Source organism: Belonocnema kinseyi, chromosome 2 (assembly GCF_010883055.1).
Source record: "Belonocnema kinseyi isolate 2016_QV_RU_SX_M_011 chromosome 2, B_treatae_v1, whole genome shotgun sequence".
NCBI lineage: Eukaryota > Metazoa > Arthropoda > Insecta > Hymenoptera > Cynipidae > Belonocnema > Belonocnema kinseyi.
Genome location: NC_046658.1, coordinates 156,539,062 through 156,562,606, shown reverse-complemented (window position 1 = coordinate 156,562,606; position 23,545 = coordinate 156,539,062). Strand labels below are relative to the sequence as shown.

At 21.2% G+C, this 23,545-nt stretch overlaps 1 protein-coding gene across 1 annotated transcript in view; it reads left to right on the top strand.

The window, feature by feature from the left end:
* The first annotated feature begins 272 nt into the window (after positions 1 to 272).
* LOC117167776 (glutamic acid-rich protein-like) overlaps positions 273 to 23,545 on the top strand; it is a 24,704-nt gene continuing 1,431 nt past the window's right edge. The window contains exons 1-3 of the mRNA XM_033352947.1: positions 273 to 378; positions 11,629 to 12,811; positions 16,164 to 16,302. Of these exons, the coding sequence (XP_033208838.1) occupies positions 11,631 to 12,811; positions 16,164 to 16,302 (1,320 nt within the window). The 5' untranslated portion in view covers positions 273 to 378; positions 11,629 to 11,630. The remainder of the gene's footprint in view (positions 379 to 11,628; positions 12,812 to 16,163; positions 16,303 to 23,545) is intronic.

Genomic DNA, 23,545 nt, shown 5'->3' with positions numbered 1-23,545 from the left:
TTTCTATCAAATACTTCAATGTTCATAAAAAAAAGTTTAATTTTCCACCAAATTGTTGAATTTTACACTGGAAATTATTAATTTTCAAACAAAAATGGAATATAGCTACATTATTAGTTTAAAAAGATCGTAACAAAAAAAGAAATTTTTAAATTCCTACATTCGAATTTTTTTTGAACATTTTTAAATTTAAATTACCAACTGCTGCAGAGCACGTTAGTGCCAACTGTCGAGTTTCCACTCTAGAAATCGATAATACCGACAGGGCATGACGTCACGCGAACATGCCGAAATCAATCTTTCAACAAACTAACCTCGAAAGTATCAAGCTACTTTCGACCAGCTAAATACACGTGGACTTCTAACAAAATTTATTCGGTACGTACAGAAATAATATTTATTTATTTATTTAATGCACAATTTATGGATTTCTGAGTGTGAAATTCACTCTTTCCTCAATAGCTTCATACAATTTTACTCGAAGTCTGCCTATAAACTAGTTCGATTTTATGGATTTTATGCAAGCATATTTCCCGATTTGTGTTTTACCCAATAATTATTTTTGGTGATAAACTTTTATTTAACAACCTTATTGAAAAGAGAGTATTTGTATCAACATTTATTTCTAATAGAACGTATTTTGTTCTACCTATTTGTTGTGTTCGTCATAATAATTTGAAGGTTATAATTTTTTTTCTGTGAAATCTTACTCATATTTTATAAATTCCACACAATGGTGGGCCCAAATTACAATATTTTTGATAATCGAAAATGGCTTTTTTTGAAAAGTGTCTGTGTGTTATTATAAGGTAAAAAAATTTTGATTTTGAGAATTAAGAAAATTTCCCTATGGAGACGAAAATCGTCGTAATTTTTTCCTATTCGCAGTTTTCGATATTAAATTCTAATTACAAATTAAAATTGATCAATTCTGAACAAAAAATCTTTTTCTCAACAAAGATGGATGAATTTTGAACAACAAAGATAAATTATCAATTAGGTATTTGAATTTTCAATTACAAAAATTAATTTTTTTAAACCACATAGTTGAATTTTTTTAGCTAAAAAGGGAATTTTTTAAAAGAAATTTTAATTTTCAAATAAAAAAAATTGCATTTTCAACAAAGAAGGAGGCATTTTGAAAAATAAAAATTATTTTTAATTTTTTAATTTTCAATAACCAAATTTTAATTTGTTTTAACAAATAGTTGAATTTCTAACCTAAACGATAAAAGTTTTTAAAAGAAATTTTATTTTTTAAATAAAAAAGTTAATTTTCAACCAAGAAGTTGCATTTACAATAATTTTCAATTAAATTCTAGATTTTTAAATAAACAAGATTAAATTTCAAGAAAATTCAGTTGCATTTTAATTCGAACAGTAGAATTTTTAACGTAAAAAGACGAATTTTTTAGAAAAAAACTGAAATTTCGACAGAAAATTTCATTTTAAACTCCAATTATTCAACTTCGATATCAAAAAAGTTGCATTTTCAAACAAATAATGTAATTTTCAAGTTAAAAAGACACATTTTTTAGTTTTTTAAACCCGAAAAAATCAATTCTGAACAAAAAAGCTTGTTTTCAACAAAGAAGGAAAAAATCTGAAAAATAAAAATGAGTTTTCAACCAATTTTTTTAATTTTCAATTAAAAAATTTAATTTGATCAAACAAATAGTCGAATTTTTAAGCTAAAAAGTTCAACTTTTTAAAAGAAATTTGAATGATTAAATAAAAAAAATCATTTACAACCATAAAGATGAATTTTTCAGAAGAAAATTAAATTTTAACGAAAATTGTTAATTTTCAACAATAAGGCTTCAACTTTAATATAAAAAACAATTGCATTTTTAAACAAATAGTTAAATTTTCAAATTAAAAAGACCAATTTTTTAGTTTTTTAAACCGCAAAAGATCAATTCTGAACAAAAAAAGCTTATTTTCAACAAAGAAGAATGAATTCTGAACAATAAAAATGAATTTTCAACCAATTTTTTGAATTTTCAATTAAAAAATTTAATTTGATTAAACAAATAGTGGAATTTTTAAGCTAAAAATTTCAACTTTTTAAAAGAAATTTGAATTTTTTAATTAAAAAAGTTCATTTTTAATCAAGAAATATGAATTTCCAACCAAGCAGTAGCATTTGCAACAATTTTCAAAATATTTTAGAATTTTTAACAAACAAGATTGAATTTCAAGCGAATTCAGTTGAATTTTCAACGTAAAAAGACGAATTTTTGAGAAGAAATTAAAATTTTCAAATAAAAAAAGTTAATTTTCAACCAAGCAGTTTCATTCACAACAATTTTCGAACAAATAATAGAATTTTCAACAAATAAGATTAAACTACAAACAAAATTAGTTGCATTTTCAAGCGAACAGTTCAATTTTCAAACCAAGACGATTTTTTTGGAGAAAAAAAATAAAAATTTTAACCCAAAAAGGGTAAATTTTCAACCAAGCAGTTGCATTTATAACCATTTTTAACCAGACAGTGGAATGTTCAACAAAGAACATTCAACTTTCAACAAAACTTGAATTTTCAAGAAAAATTGTTAATTTTAAACCAAAAAGATTCAACTTCAACGAAATAGTTTAATTTTTCAATTTTTTTAACCAAACAGTTGAATATTTAAGCTAAAGAAAACTAATTTTCTAAAAGATATTCAAATTTTCAAATAAAAAAAGTTTATTTTCAACAAAGCAGACAACAATTTTAAAAAAAATCGAATTCTCAACAAACAGGATTAAAGATACAAAAAATTTGAATTTTGAATTACTAAATTTAATTTTTTAAAGCAAATAGTCAAACTTTTTAAAATACCGAAAGGATTCAACGTCAATATAAAAAAACAATTGCATTTTCAATTATGAAATTTAATTTTTTTAAACCAAATAGTGGAATTTTTAAGCAAGATTAAATTTCAAGCAAATTCAGTAGCATTTTAATTTTAACAGTACAATTTTTAACGTAAAAAGACAATTTTTTTAGAAGAAACTGAAATTTCGACAAGAAAGTCCATTTTGAACTCCAAATATTCCATTTTTATACCAAAAACAGATGCATTTTCAACAAAGAAGGAGGCATTTTGAAAAATGAAAATTATTTTTTCATTTTTTAATTATGGAAAAAAAATTTTCAGAAGGTGTTTGAATTTTCAATAACCAAATTTTAATTTGTTTTAACAAATAGTTGAATTTTTAAATAAAAAAGTTAATTTTCAACCAAAAAATATAAATTTTCAACCAAGAAGTTGCACTTACAACAATTTTCAATTAAATTCTTTATTTCTGAATAAACAAGATTAAGGTTAAAACAAATTCAGTTGCATTTTAACTTTAACAGTCGAATTTTTAACGTAATAAAACGAATTTTTTAGAAGAAACTAAAATTTTGCCAAAAAAGTTTATTTTAAACACAAAAGATTAATCTGCAATACCAAAAACAGTTGCATTTGAGAAAAATAGTTTAATTTTTAAGTTAAAATACCAAACTTTTAGTCTTTTAAACCCGAAAAGTTCAATTCTGAACAAAAAAGCTTATTTTCAACAAAGATGGATGAATTTTGAACAATAAAAATGAGTTTTCAACCAAGGGTTTGAATTTTCACTAGCAAAATTGAATTTTTTCAACGAAAAAGTTTAAATTTTAAACTAAAAAAGCGAAATTTTTAAAACAAATTTGAATTTTTAAATTAAAAAAGTTAATTTTTAACCAAGAAAGATGAATTTCCAACCAAGCAGTTTTATTTATAACAATTTTTAACCAAACAGTGGAATCTTTAACAGTTAAATTTTAAAGCCAAGATCATTTTTCTAAATTAATTTTTTAATTAAAAAAATCAATTATTAAACCAAAAAAGGTTCATTTTCAACCAGGCAGTTGTGGAATTTTTAAGTTAAAATCACGATTTTTTTAGAAGAAGATGAATTTTCAACAAAAATGGTTTATTTTAAACCGAAAAGATTTAATTTTAACCAAATAGTTTAATTTTCAAACTAAAAAGATCAATTTGTTAGAATTTCAAACTAGAACAAATAAATTCTGAACAAAATAGCTCATTTTCAACCAAGAAGGATTCATTTTTTAATAAAAAAAAATGAATTTTTGATAAGTAATTTTAATTTTGAAGATCAAAAAGCGATTTTTTTTCAAACAAAAAAAAATCGCTTTCGCTTGAAAATTTAACAGTTATTCTAGAAAATTCAACTAAATTTGTGGTTTAATCTTATTTATTGAAAATTCAAATATTTGTTTGAAAATTTTTGTGAGTGCAACTGCCAGATTAAAAATTAAATTTACTTATTAAACATTCATTTTTATTGTTGAAAATTCATCCTTTGTTAAAAATTAGCTATTTTGTTCAGAATTTATTTGTTCTAGTTTGAAATTTTAACAAATTGATCGTTTAAGTTTGAAAATTAAACTATTTGGTTGAAATTAAATCTTTTCGGTATAAAATTAATCTTTTTTGTTGAAAATTCAAGTTCTTCTAAAAAAATCGTGATTTTAGCTTAAAAATTTGACTATTTGGTTGTATATGCAACTGCTTGGTGGAAAATTCACGTTTTTTAGTTTAAAATTCTTTTTTTTTTTTTTAGTTAAAAGTTTAATTAAACAAAAAAAACATCTTGGCTTGAAAATGTAACTGTTTTCCTGAAAATGCAACTAAATTTGTTTGTAGTTTAGCGTTTTTTGTTGAAAATTCGATTATTTGTTTGAAAATGGTTGTGAATGCAACTGCTTGATTGAAAATGAACTTTTTTTATTTGAAAATTTAAGTTTCTTCTACAAAATTCGCTTTTTTATCTGAAAAATTAAATTTTGTTAATTAAAAATTAATTTTTATTGTTGAAAATTCATCCTTCTTTGTTGAAAATTAGCTTTTTTGTTTAGAATTGATCTTGCCAGGTATAAAAGATTAGAAAATTGATCTTTTTAGCTTAAAAATTAAACTATTTGGCTCAAAATGCAACAGTATTTGGTTAAAGTTGACTGTTTTTGGCTTAAATTAATCCATTTTTGTTTGAAATTCAAAATTATTTTTTTTAATCGTATTTTTAGCTTAAAAATTTCACTGTTTGGTTGAAAATGAACCTTTTTTGGCTTAAAATTAATTTTTTTCTTTTATTACAATTTTAATTTTTTTTACCAACAAAAAATCATCTTGGCTTGAAAATTTAACTGTTTTCTGAAAAATGCAACTAAATTTGTTTGTAGCTTAAATCCTGTTTGTTAAGAACTCGATTTTTTTTCAAATTGTGGTCTGCTTGGTTGAAAAAAAAACTTTTTTTATTTAAAAATTTGAATATCTTAAAAAATTAGTTTTTTTTAGCTTAAATATTGAACTGTTTGGTTGAAAAAATTAAAAAATTAAACTATTTCGTTGAAGTTGAATCTTTTTGGTTTAAAATTCATAATTTTTCTTGAAAATTCAAGTTTTGTTGAAAGTTGAATCTTCTTTGTTGAAGATTCCACTGTTTGGTTCAAAATGGTTATAAATGCAACTGCTTAGTTGTAAATTTACCCTTTTTACGTTGAAAATTCAATTAAATTCGCTTGAAATTCAATCTTGTTTGTCAAAAATTCTAAAATATTTTGAAAATTGTTGCAAATGCTACTGGTTGGTTGGAAATTCATATTTCTTGATTAAAAATGAACTTTTTTAATTTAAAAATTCAAATTTCTTTTAAAAAGTTGAACTTTTTAGCGTAAAAATTCGACTATTTGTTTAATAAAATTAAACTTTTTCATTGAAAATTCAAAAAATTGGTTGAAAACTCATTTTTATTGTTCAGAATTCATTCTTCTTTGTTGAAAATAAGCTTTTTTGTTCAGAATTGATCTTTTGCGGTTTAAAAAACTAAAAAATTGGTCTTTTTAACTTGAAAATTAAACTATTTTTTTTAAAAATGCCATTTTTTATATTAAAGTTGAATCCTTATTGTTGAAAATTAACAATTTTCGTTAAAATTTAATTTTCTTCTGAACAATTCATCTTTTTGGTTGTAAATGATATCTTTGATTTGATAATTCAAAATTTCTTTTAAAAATTCGACTATTTGCTTAAAAAATTAAATTTTTTCATTGAAAATTCAAAAAATTGGTTGAAAACTCATTTTTATTGTTCAGAATTCATCCTTCTTTGTTGAAAATAAGCTTTTTTGTTCAGAATTGATTTTTGCGGGTTTAAAAAACTAAAAAATTGGCCTTTTTAACTTGAAAATTACACTCTGTGTTTAAAAATGCAACTTTTTTTGGTAATGGAGTTTAATCTTTTGTATTTAAAATGAACTTTTTTGGCAAAATTTCAGTTTCTTCTAAAAATTTCGTTTTTTTTTAAGTTTAAAATTCTATAATTTGTTTGAAAATTGTTGTAAATGCAACTTTTTCGTTGGAAATTCATCTTTTTTGTTTGAAAATAAGCTTTTTGTTGAAAATTTATTTTTTGCGGTATCAAATACTAAAAAATTTATTTTTTCAGCTAGAAAATTACACTATTTGGTTAAAAATGCAACTGTTTTTGATTCCGAAGTTGAATAATTAATTGGAGTTTGAAATGAATTTTTTTGTCGAAATTTCAGCTTCTAAAAATATTCGTTCTTTGACGTTAAAAAGTTGACTGTTAAATTGAAAATGCAACTGAATTTGCTTGAAATTTAATCTTGTTTATTCAAAATTCTAGAATTTAATTGAAAATTATTGTAAATGCAACTTCTTGGTTGAAAATTAATATTTCTTGGTTGAAAATTAACTTCTTTATTTAAAAAATAAAATTTCTTTTTAAAACTTTTCTTTTTTAGCTCAAAAATTCAAGTGTTTGTTAAAACAAATTAAAATGTGGTTATTGAGTATTCAAACACTTTATTGAATTTTTTTTTCGATAATTAAAAAATGAACAAATAATTTTTATTTTTCACAATGCCTCCTTCTTTGTTGAAAATGCATCTGTTTTTGGTATAAAAATGGAATATTTGGAGTTCAAAATGGACTTTTTTTGTCGAAATTTCAGTTTCTTCTAAAAAAATTTTCTTTTTACGTTAAAAATTGTACTATTAAAATTAAAATGCAACTGAATTTTGCATGGAATTTAATCTGGCTTAAAAATTCCACTATTTGGTTTAAAAAAATTGAATTTCTTAATTGAAAATTGAAATACCTTATTGATAATTTATTTTCATTGATCAAAATTCATCCATTATTGTTGAAAAAAGAATATTTTTTGTTCAGAATTGTACTTTTCGATTTTAAAAGACTAAAATAATTGGTATTTTTTACTTGAAAATTGAAATGTTTGGTTAAAAATGCAATTGTTTTTTTTTATATTGACGTTGAATCCTTTTGGTATTTTAAAAATTCGACTATTTAGTTTAAAAAATTAATTTTGGTAATTGAAAATTCATTTTTATTGTTCAAAATTCATCCTTTTTTTTAATGAGTTTCTTTAGTCAGAATAGATCTTTTCGGGTTTAAAAAACTAAAAATTGGTCTTTTTAACTTGAAAATTACATTATCTGGTTGAAAATGAACATTTTCCGTTGAAATTTAAGTTTCTCCTAAAAAATTCGTCTTTTTATGTTGAAAACTCAACTGTTTAATTTAAAATGCAACTGAATTTGTTTGCTTAAAATTCTATAATTTATGTGAAAACTATTGTAAATTTAAAAAACTCTTTGAAAATTCAATTATTAGTTAAAAATTTATTTATTCTTTAATCATTTATCATTTTAATTGAAAATCATTTCTTTGTCTAAAGAAAATTGAAAATTTGGTTGAAGAAAATTCAAACTTTTGGTTGAAAATTCATCTTTTTTGAAAATGAGCTTTTTTGTTCAAAATTTATCCTATCGAGCCCAAAAGTCTAAAAAGCTCTATTTTTAACTTGAAAATTAAACTACAAATTTTCTCGAAAATTTAGCTGGTTTTGGTGTTGCAATTAAATATTTATGGTTTAAAATTTAATTCTTTAAATTTAAATTCGAGTTTCTTAAAAAATCGTGTTTTTTTAGGTTTAAAAAAAGAAACTTCTTTGGCCAAAAATTCATCTTTATTTGTTAAAAATAAACTTTTTTCTTTAAAATTTATCTTTTCGAGTTTAAAAGTTGACAAAATTAAACTATTTCATTAAAAAATTTAAATTTATTGTTGAAAATTCGACTGCCTTCTAAACAATTTTTCATTTTAGTTTGAAAATTAAACTAATTAGATGAAAATAGAGCTGAATTTGGTTCAGAAAATTGAATTTTGTTGCTGAAAATGTATCTTTCTTGATTAAAAATTCATTTTAGTTGTCTAAGATTCATCTTCCTTTGCTGAAGATTATTTTATTTTAATATTTTAAGTTAAAAATTTGATACAAAATTTAAATATTTTTTAAGATTTCCTCTCTTGCTTGAAAGTTCAACTGTTTGGTTATAAATACAATTTTGCGGTAGATTTTTGTTTTGATGATTTATTTTCTTGGAAATTCATCTTTCTAGTTAAAAATTAACTTTTCTGTGGAAAATTTGTATTTTTGATAATTCCACAATTTGGTTAAAAATTAAACGGGTTTCTTGAAAATTCATTTTTTACTTGAAATTTAATGTTGTTTTAAAAATACTCTTTTCTGGTTTAAAAATTTAACTATTTGTTTAAAAAATCGACGGTTTTGTTGAAAATTCAACAATTAATTTTTAAAAATTTCTTTCTTAGCTGAAACATCGTTTTTAATTAAAAATTAATTTATTTTGCTCAAAAATCATCTTTTCGTAAGAAGATTCGAAATTTTGATGAAAATTTTTCATTTTTGGATGAGAAGTCTGATTTTAATTAAAAATTAAAATCTTTTTGGTTGAAATATCAACTATTACATTTTTGTGGAGAATTCATGATTTTTGGTTTAAAAATTTAACTATTTGGTTTTAAAAATATTTTTTGCTAAAATTGTATAGTTTTTGTGTAAAAATTCATGTTTTTGGCATGAAAATTCCAAAATTTAGTTGTTTCTTTTTCGTTGGCTGCAAAATATTTTTTGGTGGGAAATTCAATTATTTGGTTAAAAAATCGTTTTTTGTGTAGAGGATACAACAAAATAGTTGTATTTTGGATTAAAAAAATATAAATCCAAAAATGGAACAGTTCCATTTTCTGTTAGAAAAATTAATTTTGAACTAAAAAAAAAGCCAATGGTTAATTTAAACCATACAAAATTAATTCCTCTTGGTTAACAATTCTTCTTTTTGTTTCAAAATTCAACTATGTTGTTGAAAACTCAATTGTTTCGTTGAAAATTTAACTATTTTTTTTTTTTTTTTGAAAATTTAACTCTTCGGTTCAAAAAAAAACTTTTTTTTGATAATGTATTCTTTTGGGTTAAAATTCGTTAAAAATCTCTTGGTTGAAAATTTAACTATGTGGTTAAAAATTTAACTATTTGGTTTAAAATAAAGTTTTTTGTTCAAAATTTATATCTTTGGGTAAAAATGCGTGTTTTTGGCTGAAAAGTTATCCTCTTGCTTAAAAATTCTTCTTTTTGGCTAAAAATTCAACTATTTAGGTGCAAAATTTTGCTATTTGGATCAAAATGAACTTTTTTGTTACAAATTTATATTTTTGGCCAAAAATTCGCATTATTTGGGAAAAAGTCATCCTCTTGGTTAAAAATGATAGTTTTAGTTTTAAAATTCAATTATATTATTCAAAATTGAATTGTATTTTTGAAGATTTAAGTATTAGGTTGAAAATTAAACTACATATTTGGTTAAAAAGGAATTTTTTGCTTAAAAAAAATTTTGTTGTTAAAATTAGTACTTTTTGGTAGAAAAGTAATTTTTTGTGAGAAAAATTCTTCGTTTTGTTTCAAACCTGAACTATGTGTGTTAAAAATAAAATTTTTGGAAATATTTTTTTCGGTTAAAATTCATCCTTTTGGTTGAAAATGAATTTTTTTGTTGAAAATTTATATTTTGGGGTAAAAATTCGTGTTATTCGTAGAAAAGTTATTTCTTGGTTAAAAATTCAGCTATGTGAATATAAATTCAATTTTTTGTTGAAAATTTCACTATTTGGTTAAAAATATTTTATTTTTGGTTAAAATTCGTCTTTTTTGCATAAAGTTATTTTTTTTTACAAAATTCAACTATGAGGTTAAAAATTGATTGTTTTTTACTCATTTTTTTTTAATGAACCTTTTCTTTAATAATTTCATTAATTGGTTGAAAATATATATTTTGCGGTTAAAATTCTTTAAAAATCTCTTCTTTGAATATTCTTCTTTTTGGTTCGAAGCTCAACCAGGTGTTTTAAATTTTTAACTATTTGGTTCAAAATGATCTTTTTTGTTGAAAATTTATATTTTTGGGTAAAAATTCGTATTTTTCGTAGAAAATTTTTTTCCTTGGTTCAAAATTCATCTATGAAAATGAAAATTTCATTGTTTTAGTTGAAAATTCAACTGTTTGATTAAAAATTTCACTATTTGGTTGAAAATAAACTTTTTTTGTTGAAAATATATATTTTTGGAGTAAAATTCGTAAAAATCTCTTGGATAAATATTCGACTTTTTTGTTTAAACTTTAACCGTGTTAAAAAAATGTAATTATTTGGTTGAAAATGAACTTTTTCGTTGAAAATTTATATTTTTGGGTCAAAATTCGTGTTTTTGGTAGAAAATTGATCTTTTTAGTTAGAAATTTACCTATGTTAAGAAAATTCAATTGTTTTTGTTGAAAATTCAACTATATGGTTGAAAATTTAATTCTTTGGTTGAAAATTAACTTTTTTGTTTAAAATATATTTTTTCTGTATAAAAATCGTCTTTTTGGGTACAAAATTCAACTATGATGTTGAAAATTAAATTTGTTATGTTAATATTTTTTATGCAAAATTCAACTATGTTAATGAAAATTCTATTGTTTTGTTGAAAATTGAACTGTTTCGTCAAATTTAAAATAAAATTAATTATTATTATTCATTTAATAAATTATTACTTAAATCTTACATTTAATTTTGGTTAAATTTCACTCTTTGGTAAAAAATTCACTTTTTGATTGAAAATTCAACTGTTTTGTTGAAAATTTCACTATTTGGTTGAAAATATATTATTTTCGGTTAAAATTCGTAAAAAATCTTTTGTTTGAACATTCTACTTTCTGGTTACAAATTTAACTATGTGGTTAAAAATTTAGCTGTTTGGTTTAAAATGAACTTTTTGTGGAAAACTTATATTTTTGGGTTAAAATTCGTTTTTTTGATTGAAAAATAATTTTCTCGGATTTTTTGCTGATAATGTATTTTTTTTTGTTTGTTAAAATTCCTCATTTTTTGTTACAAAATTCATCTATGAGGTTGAAAATTTAATTACTGGGTTAGAAATGAATTTTTTTGTTGAAAATATAAATTTTTGGGTTCAAATTCGCCTTTTTCTTTCAAAATAAACTGTGTGTTTGAAAAGTCAATTCTTTTGTTGAAAATGCAATATATTAATATTTAAATTCTAGTACATGAATTTTATTTCAAAGAATTTATTCCCCTATTATGATTTTAAAGTCTCTTAGCATTTAATCCCAAAAATTTGGAATTAAAAAAATATTGATAATTATTTTATTTCCTAAAAAACTTATGAGCTTAATCTACTTTTGTAGAAATGGGAAATAAAGCGAAGAAACGTGCGATAAGCGAGCTTAACCCAGCTGAAAAATCCGGTAATGCCAATTCCGCCGGTCAGGAAAGAAAAAAAATGTTCAAAAAGGCTAAAGTAAATACAAATTCCCCGCAAACCGGAAATAAAGTAAAGGAAGCCCCTTTAACAAAGCCACAAGTAAACAATGGCAATTCTCCCGGTGAATTGAAAAAATTAAAAAAACAAAAAGTTCTGCCCAAGTCCGGTTTTCAAGTGTCCGAAGCCGAATCCGAGAAAAAGGATGTTAAACCCGGACAAGAAAAGGTTGTCGACGCAAGTGTCGTGATGAGCAAGAAACTAAAAAAAATGAAGGCAAATCAACTGAAACGGGAAAAGAGGAAGCAGGTTCGAAAAGAACAGGGCCAATATCGCGTATCAGAAACAATGAGTGCTGAACATATGAGGCAGAAAATCGATGAAATTCAATCGCGCGGAGATTTGACAAAAACTGCAAAGAGAAAGTTGCGTATATTTAAAAAAAAACTGGCGATTCTCGAAGGAACTGCCCCTCCTCCTTCTCCCCCGAAAATTCAAGCCGAAGGTGGTGCGAAGCTTACGAAAAATCAGAAGAAAAAATTGAGAAAGGAGAGAAATCAGTTGGCAAAAGCGAAGACTGAAAATGCCGATGTCGCGACTGATAAATCCGTGAAAACGGAAGCGGTTTTGGGGAAAAAAGTTAAGCAGGCAATGGAAGTTGGCAATGGAAAGAAGTTTGAATTGAATAACGTGAAAGTTAATTTGAAAAAGGGGAATAATTTACAGAGACCGAATCCGAAAGTGACAGTAGCTGCTGAAGAAAATGACGAGAGTGAAGATGACGAGTCTACGGAAGGTGCGAAGAATGATGTACCTGTTGCTACGGAATCTGACGATAGTGAAGTGGAGGATGAGGAAGTTGATGATGAAGAAGATGATGATGAAGAAGAGGAAATTGAAAACGAGGAAGATGAGGTTGATGAGGAGGAAGATGAAGAGTCTGATGATGATGATGAAGAGGATGTGGAAGATGTCGCATCAAAAAAATTGACTGATCCAAAAGGGATGAAAGAACCGAAAATGAAAAATGCGTCTCCAGCAGTACCGACGCAAGAAAATGGAGAGAAGAAGAAGAGATACGTTCTCTTCGTGGGAAATGTTCCATTCAAGTAATGTCATTTCAAATTATATTATTTTTTCTATATTAATAACGTTTTTCAGTTCTTTGCCATATTTTTCTTATTTTTTAAAATTTTGTATGAAGACAAAATTGTTGAATCAATAATGAAATAAGAGGTAAATATTTTTTCACGGGTTATTTGCAATGGTTTATAAAGGAAGACAAAAATGATGCTTTAAAGCCAAAATTTATGAAGAATAATGACCCTTTTTTTTGGTAATTCAACTAAGTTTAATTAAATCTCATTTCATAATTTTAATTATCTTATTTTTATGTATTACCAAATTATTGTTATTCGAAAAATTAATATAATAATAAATTAATATTGTTAAATATAAAGAGATACCTTGTTTTGCACAGGCTATTTTGCAATAATTTTTTTTATTTCAAATTTTTTTTTTAAACTTAAATTTGTGAAGAAAAAATACCCTCTTTTTGTAATTTAACTAAGTTTAATTAAATCGTGTTTTATAATTTTAATAATCTTATTTGTACATATGAACTTTATTTTTATTCAAAAAATTAATATATAATAATAAATTAATTTAAATTATTGAATAAATAATAAAATAAGAGATAAATATTTGTTAAGAGATTATTTTGCAATATTTTTTTTATTAAAATTTTTTTTAAATAAAGACAAAAATGATGCTTTAAAACCAAAATTTGTGAAGAATAATGACCCTTTTTTTGGTAATTCAACTAAGTTTAATTAAATCTCATTTCATAATTTTAATAATCTTGTTTTCATGTTTTACCAAATTATTGTTATTCGAAAAATTAATATAATAATAAATTAATTAAAATGATTAAATTAATTGTAAAGAGATATCTTGTTTTGCACAGGCTATTTTGCAATAATTTTTTCAAATAAAGACAACATTTTTTTTAAACCTAAATTTGTGAAGAAAAAATACCCTTTTCTTTTGTAAATTAACTAAGTTTAATTAAATCGTGTTTTACAATTTTACTAATCTTATTTGTACATATGAACATTATTTTTATTCAAAAAATTAATATATAATAATAAATTAATTTAAATTGTTGAATAAATAATAAAATAAGAGATAAATATTTGTTAAGAGGTTATTTTGCAATAATTTTTTTTTATTTAGATTTTTTTAAAATAAAGACAAAAATTACGTTTGAAAGCCAAAATTTGTGAAGGAAAATGACCCTTTTTTGGTTATTTAACTAAGTTTAATTAAACATTGTTTTACAATTTTGACAGTCCTATTTTTATGCATAATATATTATTTTTATTCAAAAAAATATTATATAATAATAAATTAATTAAAATTATTGAGTAAATATTGAATGAGTAAAAAATTCAATAAATGATCAAATAAAATATGCATATTTTTTGACACTTCATTACCAATAATTTTTTTATATTAAATATTTTTTAAATAAAGAAAAAAAATTACATTTTAAAGCCAAAATTTATGACGAATAATGACCCTTTTTTGGGTAATTTAACTAAATTCAATTAAATCTCGTTTCATAATTTTAATAATCTTATTTTTATTAATTAAAAATTTTTTATTCGAAAAATTAATATATAATAATAAATAAATTTAAATTATTGAGTAAATATTGAATAAATAATAAAATAAGAGATACATATTTTTGACCCTTTTTTTTTAAAACTAAATTTAATTAAACCTCGCTTCAACTGTTTTATAATATTATGTTTGCATACAAAAACTTATTGTTCTAAAATTAATATTATAATATATTATTGAATAAATTTAATTAAAATTAGTGAATAAATAATATAGTAAAAAATAAACGTATTTTAAGACAGGGTTTATAGAAATTTAAAATGAAATTTTGAAGACTATAAAACGCCCTTTTATGTAGAAAAGTAGTGTTTTGTTTAAAAACTATGGTTTTGTTGATAATTAAACTACTTGATGAAAAATTTAACTGTTTAGTTGAAAATTAACTTTTTTTTTGTTAAATATATTTTTTTTTTTAGCTAAAACTTGTCTTTTTTGATAGCAAAGTCATATTTTTAAAGAAAAATTAAATTTTATTGCAAATTTAACTATTAGCTTGAAACATTTTTTGTTGAAAGTTGATATTTTTAGGTTAAAATTCGTATTTTTCATTAGAAGAGAAATCCTCTTAATCATTCTTCTTTTTGTTTAAAAATTGAACTACGTATATGATTAAATTTCGTCTTTTTTGGCAGAAAATTAATATTTTTGATAAAAAAATGAATTTTTCTCTTGAAAAATCAACTATTTGATTGAAAATTTAGCTATTACGTTGAAAATGAACTTTTTTAGTTGAAGATTTTTAAGAATTTCGAAAAAAAATTTATTGTATATTTTTCAAGATTAAAAAAATAAATAAAACTTTTTAAATAACTTGAAATGTTTCAAAGTAAGAAACTATAATTTTTAAGATTCATGTGAAAATTTTAAATGATTTTAAAAAATTTTAAAATTAATTTAAAGAGAATATGTTTTAAGAAATTTCCAAAATTTTAAAAAAATAATGTGGAAGCTTTTTGAGGCAACTTTTTTAATCTTTTAGGATGAAAAAAAAATTTTACGCATTTTTTTGCTTTTAAATTAATTTGAAAACAATATATTTTTTTAATTTAAGGCATATCAAAAATTGTAAAAAAAATATTGTGCACGATTTTACGGCAACTTTGTTAATTTTTCAGGATTTAAACAAAAATTGTGTGCATTTTTTTGCAGCTCAAGGGTTTTAAAAGTTTTTTAAATTAATAAAACAGTCAAAAATAATGTGGAAGATTACAACGCAACTTTTTTTTTATTTTTCAGGATAAAAAAAAAAAATTGTGTGGACAATTTTTTTAAGCAGTTTAAGAATTTTAGAAGTTTTTAAAATAACAAAACAATATATATTTTTTAAGATTTCTAAATATAGTTTTAAAGCTGTTGAAGGAATTTAAAAGATTTCAAAATAAAATAAGAATTTTGTACAATTTCTGTGAAAATTTAAAAATAATTTTTTTTTTTTAATTTGCAGAGAATATTTTTTTTTAATTTAAAAAATATCCAAAATTGTGAAAAAATATTGTGGTAGATTTCTTTAAAGCTTAAGGGTTTGAAAAGTTTTGAAAATAATAAAAAAAGTTTTCTTGACATTCCTGGAGGAATTTTAAATTATTTATTTATTTTTTAAAACAAATTACTAATTTCAAGAGAATATTTTTAACAAATTTTTGAAACAAAAACCCATTTTCATGTATAAATAACAGTTTTAAATGTTTAATTTTAAATGTTTAAATTTTAATTTTGAAAAATAATTTAATTATTTTTTAATTTTAACAATTTAATAATTCTGTATTTGTTTTTTAGAGCGACTGTTGAGGAGATAAAGCAACACTTTTTACAAAAAGTCAGCGACGTTGTTAGTGTTCGAATTCCGACTCATCCAGGAACAAAGAAACCGCGTGGTTTTGCTTATGTCGAAGTTTCGAATAATGTGGATTATGAGGTAATAAAAAAGTTTTTCAAACAATTTAGTAAAATTAATCTCGGTTTTTTTCATATTTCAACAATTTGGTACAAAATTTGTTTTATTAAAAATTCATCTTGTTTTTTCTTTTTTTTTTTTTTTTATTCGAAAGTTAATGTTCTTGGTTAAAATATGCACTATTTTTTTCTTAAATTCACCTATCTGGTTCAAAATTCGATCATTTGGATAAAAAATTTAACTATTTAGTTGAAAACGAACATTTTTCTTCAACTCATATTTTCGGGTTTAAAATTCTTCTTTTTGGTTGAAAAATGTAACGATTTCATCAAAATTTTAACTGTTTTGTTGAAGAATTAAAATTAAGACTGCTTTTATTCAAATTTATTTGTTATTTGTTTAAAATTCATCTTGTTGGTAATAAATTGATGAAGATTGTATTTTTTAGTTCCATTCTACTTTTTTTTAAATTAAATTTTCTTTTAGTTAAAATATGAACAATAACATTTTTTTTAGTAAAATTGACATTTCTTTGTCAAAAATGTATCTTTGCTTTTATATTTGAACAATTTGGTTAAAAATTTAACTGTTTTGTTGAAAATTCACACACTTTGACGAAAAAATTAATAAGTTGAAAATGGACTTTTTACTTGAAAACTCATTTTTCGGGTTAAAAAGTCTCCATTTTCGTTAAAAAATTAAATTGTTTTGTTGAAAATTCAACCATTATAACAGAAAATTTACATTATCGGGTTAAAAATTAATGTTTTTTTTTATGGCGGACTGCCCCCTTAAGTCGAAAACAAAGAGGCTTAAGTTTTCAACAAAGAATCATTTTTCAGTAAAAAAAAAAAAAATTTAATGAGATTGTAGAATTTTAAAGCCAAAAAAGCAAATTTTAACGCAAAAATATATATAAAAAATAAAAATAAAAGTAATTTTGAACCAAATAATTAAATTTTTTTACAAGAATTAAATTTTCTACCACATTTTCAACTAAAAAAATTAATTCTTGACAAGAAAGTTAAATTGGATTTTTCAAAGCAGAAAGACGAGATTATAACAAAGCAGTTAAATTTTTGACGAAATTGATAAATTTCGAAACAAAAAAGGCGAATTTTGAACCCAAAAATATTAATTTTCAACAAGAAAATTGATTTTCTTAATGTAAAAATAAATGTTTATTTTTTGGCCAAGTATTTCCCTTTTCCGTGAAAAAATTACCCCATTTCCCCTTTTTTCAGCTCTTTTTGCATTTTGATCTCGGATATTCCTTTAATCAATAAAAAGAAAACAAAAAATAACAAAATATGTAATTCGAAAATATTTATTTGAAGAATTTTTCATTTTAGATTTTTAGTTTTAATTTAAAGAATTTTAAAACGCAGTCTTAAAATAATTAAAATTTTAAAGCGTTTGAGGTTGAAATTTTTTCACACAAAAAAATTTTTATTTGCCAACTCTAAATGTAAATAAATTTGGATTATTATGTATTTTTTTATATTAGATTCTTATTTTCAAAACGAATCTGAATTTTAGGTTTTAAAAATTGAACAATAATCAATTTGACAAAATTATTTTTAACTTAAAAATAACTTTATAATAATATATTCGTAATTAAAGCTTTAATGAAATTAAAAATATTGTTTCACTCAAAATTATTCAATTTTTAACCCATTCAATTTTATATTTTTTATTTGAGAAAAATAATTATTTATTATTTTGTAATATTTGACTGCATTTTTTAACATAGAAATGTTTAATTTGTAAGTTTATAATTTTAATTTAAATTTAAAAATGTTAAATTTAAAACCTAATTTAAAAAAATTTTGGGAATTGAATCAGAATCTTTGAACTCTAAAATTTATAAAATATAAAAAATATAAATTTTGCTGATTAAGTAAATAAATAATTGAATTAAAATTAATAATAAATAATAATCAATTAATTATTTAGATTAAATAAATTTTTTTAGACTTCCAACTTTTTAATAGGGAATTTTTTTAAACCAAATAGTTAAATTTTGTAAACCAAAAATAAGAATTTTTAACAAAACAATTAAATTTCTGACTAAATTAATCATTTATGAAATAAAAAACACGAAGTTTGAACCCGAGAATGAAAATTTTCAACAAAATAATTACTTTGTAATTTTCAATCAAGTAGATGAATTTTCAACCAAAAAAGGTTTAATATTTAAATAAAAAATAGAGTATCTAAATTTTTATTTCAGAAATTAATTTTGTAAAATAGTTAAATTTTGAACAAATATTTTTCAGCGAAATACATGAATGTTTAAAAAAAAGTTGAATTTTCAAACAAAAAAGGAATCTGTAAAATTTTAGTGAACATTTTTTTACAAAAAAAAAAACCAAAACAGTGTTGAAAAAATAGTTTAATTTTTAACAAAAAAAAAAAGAGATTTTTTAACCGCGAAGTTTAATTTTTTATTAAAAAATAGTGAAATTCGGATAATGTATTGTTAAATTATAAAACCAAAAAGACGATTTTTTAACAAAAAAGTTACTTTTTAACTAAGTAGTTAAATTTTCTACCTAAATGATTGAATTTTCAACACGAAAAGTGAATTTTTAATGCAATAATTAAATGTTTAAACCAGCAATAATTTTGAAACTAAAAATACGAATTTTGAACCAAAAATATAAATTTTCAACAAAAAAAAAAAAAAGAATTACGAAAAAATACGATTTTTTTTAAATTTCAAACTAAAAAAGAAAAATTTTTAAACTAAAAATGGAATAGTTAAATTATCAAGAAAATACTTACTTCCTAATTTTCAACCAAGTAGTTGAATTTTTAACCAAAAAAAATTAATATTGAAATAAAAAATGGAATAGTTAAATTTTTATTAGAAAATTAATTATTAAAAAATAGTTAAGTTTTCAACCAATATTTTTTCAAGAGAATACATAAATGTGTAAACAAAAGTTGAATTCACAAATGAAAAGGTGAATTTTCAAACAAAAATGGAATCTTTACAATTTTAGTGAAAACTTTTTTACAACAACAAAAAAATTGGTAAAATAGTTTTATTTCTAAAAAAAACAACAAGATTTTTTAACCAAGAATATTAATTCTTGATTTAAAAATAGTGAAATTCAAATGAAGCGTTCAGATTTTGAACCAAACTGTTGAATTGTAAAATCAAAAAGACGTTTTTTGATCAAAAAAGTTAGTTTACAACTAATCAGTTAAATTTTCTACCTAAATTTTTTTAATTTTCAACTAAAAATGTGATTTTCTAACCAACAATTGAATCGTTACATTTACAGCGAAAAAAAAAATTATTAACAAGAAAAATATATTTTGAAAAACTAGTTAAATTTCAATAAATAATTGGTCAGTTTAAATAAAATTAATTGTTCAGTTTTTAATGTTTCTAGAGCTTAAGATTGCTGAATTTTTGAACTCTATAATTTACAAAATGTAAAAAGAAATTTGCAGGTTGAATAAATAAATAAAACTCAATTTAAATAAATAAATAATAATAATGCAACATAAGAATATATAATAATAAATTTGAAAATTAGATTCAAATTGTTCAATTGAAAAGTGTTATTTATTACCTTCTATTTTTTACGTGTAAATTAGCATTGAAATAAAAAATAACGTAGTTAAATTTTCATTATTTAATAAATTAATTTTTAAAAATAGTTAAATTCTCAGAAAATATTTTTTCAAGGAAATACATGATTAATAAAACAAAAGTTGAATTTACAAATAAAAGGGTGAATTTTCAAACAAAAATGAGATCTTTACAATTTTAGTGAACAGTTTTTACAATAACAAAAATTTTGTTTAAAAGTTTAATTTGTAACCAAAAAAAAAGAGATTCTTTAAACAAGAAGATTAATTTTTAATTTAAAAATAGTGAAATTCGAATAAAGCTTTCGATTTTTTAACCATATTGTTGAATTATAAAACCAAAAAGATGAATTTGAAGAAAAAAGTGCATTTTTAATGAAACCGGTAAATGCCTGAACCAAAAGTAAATTTCAAATTAATAAGACGAATTTTGATTCCAAAAATATAAATTTTCAAAGAAAAAAAAGTTTGAATTTTTAAGACAATATTTGAATTTTCACCCTGAAAAAACGAATTAAAAAAAAAGAATTAAATTTCAAAATTAAAAAAAAAAAAACAGTTTTTAAACCAAAAATGGAATATTTCAATTTTTAACAAACTATTTTTGAAAAAATAACCTAATTTGAATAAATAAATAATTGATGAATTAAAAAAATGATTTGTTCAATCTTTGAACTCTATACTTTATAAAATATAAAAAATTTTAATTTTGCAAATTAAATAAATAAAATAAAACAGTAACATTTTTTATTTTGTATCTAAATAAAAAAATGTTAAGCTTTAGAGTTCGAATTTTTTAACCGGGATTTTCTTTTCTTTGATTTGAATTATTGAATTAGTTTTTTAAGCAATTCTATTTTATTTTTAATAAAAGGGCTCTCGCCAAAAGATTAATATTAAAGAAAATTGATTAGCTCCATTTTTATTTATTTTTTAAATAGTTAATTTTCAACGAAATAGATGAATGTTTAAACAAAAATGAAATCTTTACAATTTTAGTGAAAATTTGTTTAAAAACAAAAAAAAATTTTGATTAAATAGTTTAATTTGTAACCAAAAAAGAAGATTTTTAACCAAGAAGATTAATTTTGGATTTAAAATGGAATTCGAATAAAGCGATCGAATTTTTAACCAAATTGTTGAATTATAAAACCAAAAAGACAATTTAAAAAATTGAGTTTTAAAATAAAAATAAAAAAGCAAAAAAAAAACAATTTTCAAACCAAACAGTTAAATTTTCCACAAAATTTGAGAATTTTCAACTAAAAAGTTTTATTTAATACGTAGAATTTTCAATTAACTACTAAATCGTTACATTTTAAGTGAAAAAAATTAATTTTAAGCAGCAAAAAAACAAATTTTTCAACTCTATAATTTATCGAAATCAAAATTTTGCAGATTAAATAAATAAATAAAAAGAAATATTAAAATAAATAATAAATTTGAATTATTGAATTTTTTTAAAAACAATTCCACTTTGTTTTCTAAATAGCTAAATTTTCTACAAAAATGGTCGAGTTTTTAACCAAACGGTTGAAATTTTGATTAAATTAATTAATTGTTAAACAAGAAACAATTTTTTATTTTTTAAAAATAGTTAAATTTTCAACGCATATTTTTTTAACGAAATACATGAATGTTAAAAAAAATTGATAAAATAGTTTAATTTCTAACCAAAAAGATTAATTTTGGATTTAAAGTGCAATTCAAATAAAGCAATCGAATTTTTAACTAAATAATTTACAATTAAATCTTTGCATTTATGGTGAAAAAAAATTAATTTTAAACAAAAAAAATACGAATTTTTGTACTCTATAATTGATTAAAATTAAAAATTTGAAAATGTGCAGATTTAATGAATAAATTAAAATAAATGATATATACATATAATCAATAAATAAAATATAATAAGGATATAATATAATAATATTATATTAATTCTGCAGATTCGCATTTTATTTCAAATTATTCAATTGATAAGTCTTTTTTTGTAAGAATTTTTGATTTTAAATAATTAGAAATGGTATTTTATCAATAGAGAAGATTGATTTTTAATTTAAAAAATGAATTTTCAAGCCAGAATGGGAATTTAAAACAAATTAAAAAATGTTAAGTAAATTGTTGAATTATTATTAAACCAAACAAGTCCAATTTTTTATCCGAAAATATAAATTTTACACAAAAAAGTTAATTTTCAACTAAATAGTCCAATTTTCTACCAAACTGGTTAAATTTTCAACATAGCAGTGACATTTTTAAACAAATAGTTCAATTTTTAAACGGAAAATTATCATTTTTAACCAAGAAGATTATTTTCCTACCAAAAAAGAAAAAGGAAGATTAATTTTGGATTTAAAGTGAAATTCGAATAAAGCGATCGAATTTTTAACTAAATAATTTCAAATTAACAGTTAAATCGTTACATTTATAATGAAAAAATTAATTTTAAACAACAAAAAAAACGAATTTTTGAACTCTATAATTGATTAAACTTAAAAATTCGAAATTTTGAGGATTAAATAAATAAATAATATATAATAATAAATAAATGAAATTTAATAATAGTATGTTATTTATAATATAGTATATAATATAATAAATTAAATTAACTCTGCAGATTCGCATTTAATTTTAAATTTTCTAATTTTTTTTTATTTATCCTAATTGCCAATGGAACTCATTTTTATTTTTCTAAATTACTTTTTGTTCTTATTTTGATTTTCCAATTTTAAACATGTATTTTATTTTTGTTTTCAATTTTATTTTTTAATTTTTGTTAGATTATTTTATAACTTGAAATTCATTGGACATCCTTTTTTTTAAACGGCGTTTAGCATTCTGATTGGATGATAAAAATAAAAATTAGAAAATTAAGGAATAAAATTAGAAAATAAAATTTAAATGTGATATTTATAATATATTATATAATATAATAATTATAATAATAAATATAATAAATTTAATTAATTTTGCAGATTCACATTTCATTTCAATTTTTCTAATTTTTTTATTTATCCTAATTGCCAATTTAACGAATTTTAATTTTTTTTAAATTGCTTATTGTTCGTATTTTGATTTTCCAATTTTAAACGTGTATTTTATTTTATTTTCTAATTTTTATTAAGTTATTTTATAACTTAGAATTCATTGAACATCCTTTTTTCCTAAACGACGTTTAGCATTCTGATTGGATGATAAAAATAAAATTGCAAAATAAAATTTAAATATAATATTTATAATATAGTATATAATATAATAATTATAATAATAAATATAATAAATTAAATTAGTTTTGCAGATTCGCAATTCATTTCAATTTTTCTAATTTTTTTATTTATCCTAATTGCCAATGGAACTCATTTTTATTTTTCTAAATTACTTTTTGTGCTTATTTTGATTTTCCAATTTTAAACATGTATTTTATTTTTGTTTTCAATTTAATTTTTTAATTTTTATTAAATTATTTTATAACTTAAAATTCATTGGACATACATTTTTTTAAACGTGATTTAGCATTCTGATTGGATGATAAAAATAAAATTGGAAAATTAAGGAATAAAATTAGAAAATAAAATTTAAATATGATATTTATAATATAGTATATAATATAATAATAATAAATATAATAAATAAAATTAATTTTGCAGATTCGCAATTC